General features: G+C 34.6%; 1 protein-coding gene across 1 annotated transcript; it reads left to right on the plus strand.

The window, feature by feature from the left end:
* The first annotated feature begins 660 nt into the window (after positions 1–660).
* On the plus strand, positions 661–2,737 carry LOC116413707 (piggyBac transposable element-derived protein 4-like). Its single transcript, XM_052900358.1, has one exon. It carries the CDS (start codon positions 886–888, stop codon positions 2,572–2,574), a length of 1,689 nt encoding a protein of 562 aa, XP_052756318.1. The 5' UTR covers positions 661–885; the 3' UTR covers positions 2,575–2,737.
* Positions 2,738–11,076: the final 8,339 nt, after the last annotated feature.

The following is an 11,076-nucleotide window of genomic DNA, read 5'->3' on the forward strand; positions in this document are numbered from 1 at the left end:
TACCGATACCTGAAAAACATTGTACTCCTCACTTCGACAGTCGGGTAAAAAATAAAAAGTAAAATATAATAACTGTTTTTCGTACGTTAAGTAGGTCAAAATGTTGCACTCAATTCCTTGGTAGTTGGATAAAAAGATACCTCTTTGTTCTAAACGTACGACGTATGATATCCTAGGGTTGCCAAACTCAAATTACAAAAAGAGAATGCAATAACTAAGTATCAATAATTAAATAATATGTACTAAACATAGGTTAAATTAAATTCAAGTAATAATAATAATAAATTTTTAATAAAAATATTCGGTAAATTATAAAGTATACGTGAATTTTAAATTACGTAAACTTATCAGGGCGCTTTTTAAAAATTCAGAACGCTGCTTAAAAACCATCCAAGCCACCCCAGAACAGTTCAAAAAGACTCCAAGTCCTAGGAAAACAGGATGACAGACGACAGGCAACCCTACGTTAACCGAACAATTAGAATAATCAAGCGAAACAAAATGTGGCGATTATGTTTTTGTGTCTGGTTGCCGTTGCCGCGTCCCATGATTGTTCCACGTGAAGTGGGTAGATGTGAACAATTACTGACGCGAGAACGCACATTGCAAACAATTATAAAAAAAAATGGAGGTGACTGTATTTTTTATTATCGAATTAAAAATACGTGTCACAAGTTGTCATGTCCTACGTGGAATAGGCTGTACTTTACCATCATTGAATGGTATCTATTGAATAACAACATCAGAGTGGAGTGCAGGTATCGCGACGGAAGACTGGACTCGTCTTGGCTCGGGGTGGGACCTACGAATTAGTGCTTGACCGGCATCAGCGTTGAAATAGTGTTTCTGTGTACAGTCTTTTTTTTATTATAAACAGACATTAAAATGGACAGTGAACCAGGACCTTCGAGGCCTCGACAGCAGCAAACATGTGTTGTTGATAGTGACAATGAAAAACTATATTTCGAAGATGATTTTGAGGAATACTCTGACTTCTCTGATGAGGTAGAGTCCTCATCATTATCGGAGGATGAAAATATTTGGCCAGTACCGTCTCTAAATTTTTCTTCTCTGGATTTCTCTCGGCACAGAGCTACGCAATCAACTTCTAATCAGCCTTCAGCATCGCCATGGTGTACCATCGGAAATGTTCATAATCTAATATTTACTAAAAACAACTTTTTTCTTGGGCAACGAGCTGGCACGAGTCCTATTGATTATTTTAATTTCTTTTTTGAAACTGAATTTCTCCAAATGATTTGCGTTGAGACAAACGCTCAAGCAGAAAGACTTTTCTTGAACAACCGTCCGAAATTTGCTTCGATGATTATAAATTGGAGGACGTTGACTGTCGGTGAATTGAAAATCTTTTTAGGACTACTGTTTCACATGGGGTCTATACCTCTTAATCGCATACAGGATTATTGGAACATGCACCACCTTTTCTCTATACCCATTTTCACTAAAAAAATGTTACCTAACAGATTCCTCGGCATCATGCGATGTTTGCATTTTACTTCAGACACGGAGGGCGATGCTGTAAATAATAAAGGTCGTCACGTGCTCGATTATTTCAACAAGAAGATGGAGGACTGTTACTATCCTGGTAAAGAGTTAATATTAGATGAAAGCATGGTCTTGTGTGGAGATCGTATGATCTGCCGGCGATATGTCAAGAACAAGCGCTACAAACATGGAATTAGATTATACATGCTTGCGGAATCTAACGGTATTGTTTTGCGATTCTATTTGCATACCGGCAGCAAAAACGACAAAGTAGATGGTGAAGGTCATGCTACAGAAGTAGTTTTTAACCTTTTAAAAAATTACTTGTACTCTGGGCATTCATTGTACATGGATAAATTTTATAACAGTTACCAATTAACACGGAAACTTTTAAAGAAATATACCTATTGCACGGGTATGCTTTCCAAGAACCTAAAACAAAATCCGACCATCGCCAGAGCCAAAATACAGAAAGGAGAAAATGTTTCATATTTTCGCGAAGGTGTCCATGTAGGGAAGTGGAAAGATAAATACAGTGAGTTGTACATCAGTTCAGAATATCCTAACCGAATGGTATCTGTTACGAATACGCGCAATCAGATTAAGGAGAAGCCCGAAGCGATTGCCAAATATAATGAGTTTATGACTAGTATAGATCATCAAGAACTTATCTTCTCATACTACCCATGCAAGCGAATGAAACTGCATTGGTATGCTAAGATAGCTATTCACACTTTTCATTTATTATTGTTAAATACATACAAAATATATAACAAATTTTCAGGACAGCCAAGAATGTCATTACACGAATATCGCTTGTCAATTATAAATTTATTATTGTTCGAAACTGCGCACAATATAGCAGTGCAAAACAGAAATAATACAAACGTGTTTCATAGAATCGGCTTGATTACTGAACGACTGGAGAATGGTCCACTAAGGAGGAAATATTGCTGTCAATGTAGTAAATACAAAAAACTCACGGAGACGATGTGGCACTGTCCAGCTTGTCCACAAGAACCGGGGCTCTGTGTCGACTGTTTTAACAGTTATCATTCATATATATAGCAATATACAAAATATGTAATATAAATAATAAATTGAATAACAAACCATTACAATATGCTTCCACTCGGTGCATTCAAATTCTTACTAGTTTCAAAACTTTCAAAACTTCTGTTAACTCCTACTATCTCTACCTTTAGTACAATTTTCCTGTATTCTTTCTACATTCTGTATATATATATATATATATATATATATATATATATATATATATATATATATATATATATATATATATATATATATACACACACGTGTGTATGCGTGTGTTTGTGTGTGTGTGTGTGTGTGTGTGTGATTTTATTTTATTAATTGAAATATTTATATAAATGGTACAATAAAATGTAAATATATAAATCAATAAAATAACATAACCCGCTTCAAGGCGGGAAAGGCACCGGTCTCCTGATCACCAGATCTAAATTCCAACCATGATGCCTTCCCCACTTTGGGACGGGTTATTTTTTTATTTTCCATATTCACTTTTTACACATTTTTGTATACAATTAAATTTATTATGTTCAGGCAATAAAAAGTCAAATATGAAAAAATCAGTTCCTATGTGACGTACCCCGATTACAGAGTGACAGTCGATATGTTTTTTTTAATAGGTGAAAATTAAATGATTACCCCGCCTACGCTAGCAGTATACACTGGCGGGGCACCAGTGAGGGATGATAGGTGAGAATGAAAAGGCAGGTCGATTAGTTAGACTTGGGATCAGTCCAGTCCAGATAGTAAGGGATGTGGGCTTGAATCCTGTCAAATTAATATGCCGGAAATATTTTTAAGTGATCAGATGTTTCTGAAAAATGTCTATGTATCTTTTGCTATTCAAGGCATTACACCTCAGTGAGTACTCAGTTACTTCAATAACGGATGCTACTAACTGTACTTATATAGTTTTTTTTTTAATTGATGATAATGAAATGGTCACCCCGCCTGCGCTAACGGTATACGCTAGCAGGGCATCTGTGAAGGATGATAGGTGAGAAAAAAAAAGGCAGTTAGCCTGGAATTTAGCACGATAGTTTCCAGGGGGCGCCACGTGTAGGTCAATATGACAGAGTGTATTGCTAGCAATGGGGTAACTGATCCCCATTATTAATAATCTCTTCTCCCCCCACTTACATAGTAGTTGTAGTATTAGGTGGGTAGTGTAAGATAAGGCCTCTGTAAATTACCTTTTTTTTTTATACAACTTAGAATGGCAAACAAGCTGACAGCCCACCTGATGGAAAGTGGTAACCGTCGCCTATAGACATGAGCAGTACCATGGACATAACAGACTATACTGTTTCGCCCATGATACCCCCTATGCGTTGCCATTCCTGAGGACTCAGGTGTTGTTCCTCTGTACCCAGTAAATTCCCGCCATATCACACCCTTCAAACCGAAACACAGCCATGGAAACACAACTGCTTCACGGTTGAAACACGAATGGGACAGAGCTACCCAAGCAATCGACTTTTGTAAAAGATCTCCCTCTGGATTTCCAAAATAGAAGCAAAATATTATTTAACTATCGAACTATTAAGCAATGATTTCTACATATAACAGTTGGTATTTATATAATGGGAAAGAACAAAGGCCTTTATAAACCGAGGACGTATAAAAGTTTCAAATCGGTTACTCGATTAATTTTCTTCCGAAGCGCGATTCCGAATAACAATATCGATTATAATCAAGTTGCACCGACGCGTGTCTAATGCATAAACAGTGTGGTTAGTATTAATATTACGATTTGCAACTGCAATTAAAATTTTAATTGCACTATCCATAATTGCAAATCCAATCAATTTGCGAACGATACGCATTGTGTTTCATTCGATTCGATAGCGTTATTTGTAATCTGCAAAGAATATAAGAGTTTGGTCATTGTTCTAAACTGCATGAGGTTTAAGGTGGGGTTTCCAACTTTTTTTTACAACATATAAAGTATATTTAGGTCTGAGTACAATATTAAAAAAGTATTTTAGAAAAAATGTACAGTATTTTATTTATTTAAAATCTTAATTACATATTTTTTACAATAATTTTAATCAATATAATACAATCTTTTTTTGAAATTTCATATGCCTCGCTACATTTATAACAAAAATTAAAATAAATGAGGAGCTCGTTTTTTTATTAATTTAATCTGCCCCGAGCGCCCTCTGTCTAAATAAAAAAAAATTGTGTAAGCGTCCAAGGCCTAGCATTTAGAACGATGATTTCCAGGAATGGCCACGTGGAGGTCGACCTGACAGGATATATTGCTAGCAATAGGACTGGTAGTACTAACTGATGAACGTGGAACAAACTTTACTAGTGTTTAGTAAATTATTGTGTACAAACTGGAGTCAGTAGGGTAGTTAAAAAAGCTAAACGGATGAAATTACTAGAATTTTCTTACTTATATCGTAGCAATTTTTTTTTGTTCCTTTATTTATAATAATAATATAATAATAATAATAAATTATTTCAAAATAAATGTTACATTTTAAATATAGGTAAAACTCTGCTCCCTAAATAGGTAAATCCTGTACTTTAGGATAAGCAGTGCTCTGCCCTATACGGCATAATGACACAAAATTATATAAAAAAGAAACAATAAAAGTTAAGGTATTAATACATTAATAATTTAATTTGTCCAAATAATATTTTGTAAGTAAATCTTGACTGTGTAATTTGTGAGTGTATGGAATGGATGAGTTATTGTAAAATGGCAGTCATAACCTAAAATACTACTAATAATAACTTATTTATATATATATATATATATATATATATATATATATATATATATATATATATATATATATATATGCATATTTGTCATACCATAAACATAATATTCGAGATAAAACATCAAGAGAAAAGAGTGTTTAAATAACCAAGTTGAAACCATTGAAACGCGCCTACTCGCTAAAGCTAATTTTTTTTTGCCCGACCGTACACATAAAAAACTTAATCACTAGAGATGAGACGTCGAGATGAATGGGAAGCAAGCCGTACTAGTGCTCGATGTTGCGAGCTCGCCGCGCGATGCCTATTAAACCCAGGTGGGTGGGAACACGAAGTTAATCATAATAATATGATTCACATAAAGTGATTATTTTTACCCATCAGATATTTTAATATTACTTTTTGATTAAAAATCGACGCGCCACTGAGAATTTTATCAATCATGAAGTGATGGCGGCGGAACTTGGTGGGGTCATGAAATGTAAAATATATCCAAATTTTTATTAGAACGAAGTTGAACATATAGTTACGTCATCAACATCAGCCCCGCCTGCGACATAAATATATGCTTTTACATCTTATATATATATATATATATATATATATATATATATATATATATATATATATATATCTGTTGTTCCTTGTGTGCTGCAAACAAATTACATGCATATTTATCTATCAAACGTTATTTTTATTTCGTATTAATATTTCGTAGTAAAATACCGACGATTTGAGAAATTCATTCTAACTTAAAATAAAATCATAAAATCAAGAAGAAAGTAGAAGCAGCGAACTAGCGAATATGAAATACGAATCAACCGCACAAATTACGAAGCACCTCAACAATGTATTGTGTATAACCAAATAAACTTATATTGGATTGGCATGCGAATTAATATACGTAACCATACGACTACGTATAGCTATGTTCAAGGTTCCAGAATTGCTGTTTTATTAGATTTAATTAAATAAAATTACTCCATGTTTAGTTTTTTTTATTTTTAAAAGTTACGTATACATTATATTTAAATGTACCTATGTAACTATAGGTGACCTTTTTTTATTTTATTTTTTATACGACTTAGAATAGCAAACAAGCTGACGGCCCACCTGATGGAAAGTGGTAACCGTCGACTATAGACACGAGCAGTACCATGGACATAACAGAGTATACTGTTTCCGCCCATGATACCCCCTATGCGTTGCCATTCCTGAGGACTCAGGTGTTATTCCTCTGTACTATGTAAATTCACGCCATATTCCACCCTTCAAACCAAAACACAGCCATGCAAACACAACTGCTTCACGTTTGAAACACGAATGGGATAGAGGTACCCAAGCAATCGACCTTACTTTACTTTGTTATACCGTGTGGTCCCAGCATAGAATAGGCCACTCTTTCCTTTCCCAGGGGTGACTTAAAAGGCAACTAAGGGAGAGAGAGGGATGGGCAGCAGCGTCCTTTTTAAAACATCTCCAAAGCCTAACTGCAGTTGCCAATCCGCCTGCCAATCGTGGCGACTACTGGCAAAACCCCCCAAGGGGAGGCTTATGTTCAGCAGTGGCAGTTAAAGACTGATATGATGACGAGGGGGGAAGAGATTGATAGTAATGTTGGCTACAAATCCCGTTGCTAGCAATATACTCTGTCAGGCCGACCTCCACGCGGTACTCCCGTTAAACCATCGTGCTGAATTTCAGGTGTATTCCTCATGATGGGCTAACTGCTTTTTCATTATCCATATGTCATCCCCCACTGGTGCCCCGCCAGCGTATACCGTTACCGGTCAAATATTTCTCATATATTTATTGAGTATTTATTAATATAATTTTAAATATTATAGTGAAAGTGCAAAATACTGATTTTCTGTTATAGCTAAAAGGCCTTTGTTCTATTCTAAATAATTTGTGTGTACCAAATCATAGCAACGAGATAACAAACAAACATTCATATTTATTGATATAGCTAATGTAAAACATACAGTAACAACAATAAGTTAATAACAATGTTAGCAAACGCGAACTTATCTCTAAAAGAGATCTCTTCCAGTCAACCTAACGCAGTAGCATAGGAAGTAGTGAGTGGGCAGCAGTAGTGCAAGACAGAAATTTAAATAAATATATAAATTTAAACCTACATAAATAAGAATATATATACATATGTTAAATACAACATATAAATATCAATGATGATGACAGTCTTCTAATCATTTTTTTTATATTTAAACAAAATTGGAAAGATATAAACGTTGTATTATTTTAATTTTCAAATAGATAGAATATTGAAGACCTCAATAAATAAAGAAGCGAGTGTGTACTTTATGTTATGTGCTTACATTGAGTCGGTAGCTCGCCAGTATAGAGATTATGGCTATATCCTCCCATGGGAAGAGACTACATCCTGCCGTGCGCGTATATGGGGCGTGCCGGACGTGTGTGGCCTCGCAGCTATGTGAAGGTTTCCATCATTTATAAGCTGATAATAACGGTCCAGTCTACAGACTTGCTGTATAAACAAAGATACGATATTTTTTTTGCAATTTGATACGGCGAACGGACGTAGTGTAGTGATGGAAAGTGGCAACAAGCGACTATAAACAAAAACCATACTAAGGATTTCACGGAATGGTCACTGAGATGCCTACAGCATGTGTCGTCATTAATGAGAATTAGGATGTTATGTCTCCACGCCTTGTAAATTCACCGCCATATCGAAATACACCTATACAGGCGCAGCTGGTTGGCGATAGAATCACAAGTGGAGCAGGGATATCCATGCAAATGACTTCTATAGGTAGGTAATTTAATATTTGTACGTTTGTGCCTTTTTTTAACAACACAGGAAGCAAACGGGCATGCGGCTCACCTGATGGTAAGTGACTACCGCCCATGATCACCCACAACACCAGCGGCATTGCAGGTGTGCTGCCGGCCTTTTAAAAAGGAATATAATCTTTTCTTAAAGGTTATGATGTCGTATCGGTTCGGAAATACTGCTGCTGGAAGTTGATTCCAAAGAGTGGTTGTGCGTGGAGGAAAGTGCCTTTAGTAATTCTAATAGAATGATAAAGTTAATTGAATGATTAAAGTGAAGCAGCTGTGTTTGCATGGCTATGTTTCGGTTTGAAGGGTGGAATACGGCGTGAATTTTCTGGGTACAGAGGAATAACACCTGAGTCCTCAGGAATGGCAACGCATGGGGGGTATCATGGGATTAGATTGATCTGCTTCATCCTCACCTACCATCCTTCACTGGTGCCCACCGGTGTATACCGATAGCGCGGGTGGGGTTACCATCCCATTATCACCCATTAAAAAAACTATCTGCAAGTATATAAGAGTTAGTGGAACAGTATAAGTGGAGATTTGAGTACAATAAATACACGAGGCACTGTTGTCGGCGCGTCGCCCCCCTATAACGAGCTCTCCCCACTTATTTTATTACTCGAGCATTTATACAAGTTTCTCATCTTATATTACTGTGTATCAAATGTCAGGAGACGATGCGCGCGCACTACATTTCCACTACCATCAAGTGCTGTCACGTCTTACATCGAACGATGCCCGGTTACAGTGGTGCCAACAATCTCAATCTTGCTCCATTGAAATAGAACAGCTTTTGTGCGAACACAGATTTGAATGGAGACGGACGTACAGATGTTTTGCGCATTAAGAAAACATGAATTACTAGTTCAATAGGAGTTGGCGTTGTATGCGTCGCAGGGAAATGAACGAAACGGGGATTTCGAGAAATGTCTAACGAGATCACAATGTTCAATATTAAAAAATTTTGAATATTTTAATACATTTAAATAATAATATTATATAAAAATAATAATATAGTTATTAAATAATATTATAAACACCATTGATATTTTTGGTAGTAGCCTGCCAAAGATATTAGAAATGGCTCAGACATATTTCGAGTCGGGTTAAATACTTTTATTATAATTTTGTATGTTAGCACACTAGGTTTATAACATTGTTTTGGCTTTTGCTGTTATAATGTTGTAATTATTTTTAATGAATAAATTTGATTAAATTAGGTCTTTTTGCAGAAAAATGTGTGTCATGAGTCATGATAAAATACAAAAAAAAAGATAATTCAGCGATGCCTCGTCTCATTAAACTAAATGAAGTAAAATAGGATAGGAAGCGAAAGTGTGAATTTTTATTAGGCACCTACTAATAAATATAGTGAGAAATAAAACATTGTTTTAGATAGATTCGTCAGTATTAATAGATAATAATGAAAATGCCTATTACGTAAAACTGTTTAAATACTTGTTCTAAAATTTGTCTTTTCAAATTTTTTTGAGCCAGTTTATGTTAATGGAAATTTAATTTTTTACATAGTAATAAAATACTAAAGTTTATTTGTTATTTCCTATTTTATTGGTACATCAATCAATATTGTTATAATTATTTTATAATGTTGAATGTTATGTTCACTGTAACGATAATAGTGTACCTCTCTCTATCTCATTATAGTACTAAGCATATTTAACGAGTATTTTAATTTAATAAAATATCTTTTTATTACACATATTCCAGTATTATGTTATAAACAAATGGCAGAATCTTTAAAAAAAATACTATAAGAATTTTTTTAAATTTCAGTTTCTTTTTATTACAAAGTTTTTTTAACATAAAAATACTAATATGAGTTTAGAATATTCGACCTCTTCTATAATTTCTGAAAGAAGAAAGAAAAAAATATTTATACAGTGCTAAATTTCACATTAAAAACACGTAATATTAAAAACATTTGACAATAAACAAAAATAAGCATTAAAATGGTGTCAAATTTCGTGACATACCTAGACTTTTCACGAAATCCCCAGTACGTCCGTCTCTCCGCGTCGTAGGTACATACGATCTCCGGCAGCTGAAGACAGCGTCGTTTACCGACAGTCACTGTGTTAGAATGGTAAGCGTTTATATGAGTGTGCGTACGTGTGTCTCCACCATAAAAGACACATTATGATGGCGTTACAATGTCTCCCAAGTTAATATAATTAATATGGCAGGGGCCTTAACTTAACTGGGAAGTTTTAACATTTCCTTAAAGTTATATTATTACTAAGTTATCTATATATATAACGAGAATGTTTGCAAGTATATAAATTAATTATGACACTGAAATTGTACCTATATCATTTAAATATCTGTCTGTCTCTCTGTCACAATTGTTTATCTCAAAGACTATTTCACATGAATGACAGGCAGTTGTTTTAACTACTGCATAAAGTAAACTAAACGGATACTCAAATAGATATGGAGTTCAGAAGTCGAATATGTAGTAGGTTGAAAAATATTTTTTAAAGGCCAGTAAAAACGTGAAAAGTTTTTTAATTTTTTTTAGACATATTAAGGTATCAAAAAAGTAAACGTAACGTAAATTTTACTATTTGTCAATTTCTAATTTAATCTGATCTAATCTAATTTTTAAACCAACTTTAAAAAAAGTTATATTTTATGAGCTCTTTCAGTGTGTATATTTAATCTTTTGACGGTTTTTTTATACAACTTAGAATGGCAAACAAGCTGACGGCTCACCTGATGGAAAGTGGTAACCGTCGCCTATAGACATGAGCAGTACCATGGACATAACAGAGTATACTGTTTCGCCCATGATACCCCCCATGCGTTGCCATTCCTGAGGACTCAGGTGTTATTCCTCTGTACCCTGTAAATTCACACCAACGATAACGATAACGTTTTAATCATTTATTTATTTATTAACAACTTATTGTAATAATTATAAACATTATC

Source organism: Galleria mellonella, unplaced genomic scaffold, assembly GCF_026898425.1.
Source record: "Galleria mellonella isolate WM207_F2 unplaced genomic scaffold, CSIRO_AGI_GalMel_v1 utg6482, whole genome shotgun sequence".
Classification (NCBI taxonomy): Eukaryota; Metazoa; Arthropoda; class Insecta; order Lepidoptera; family Pyralidae; genus Galleria; species Galleria mellonella.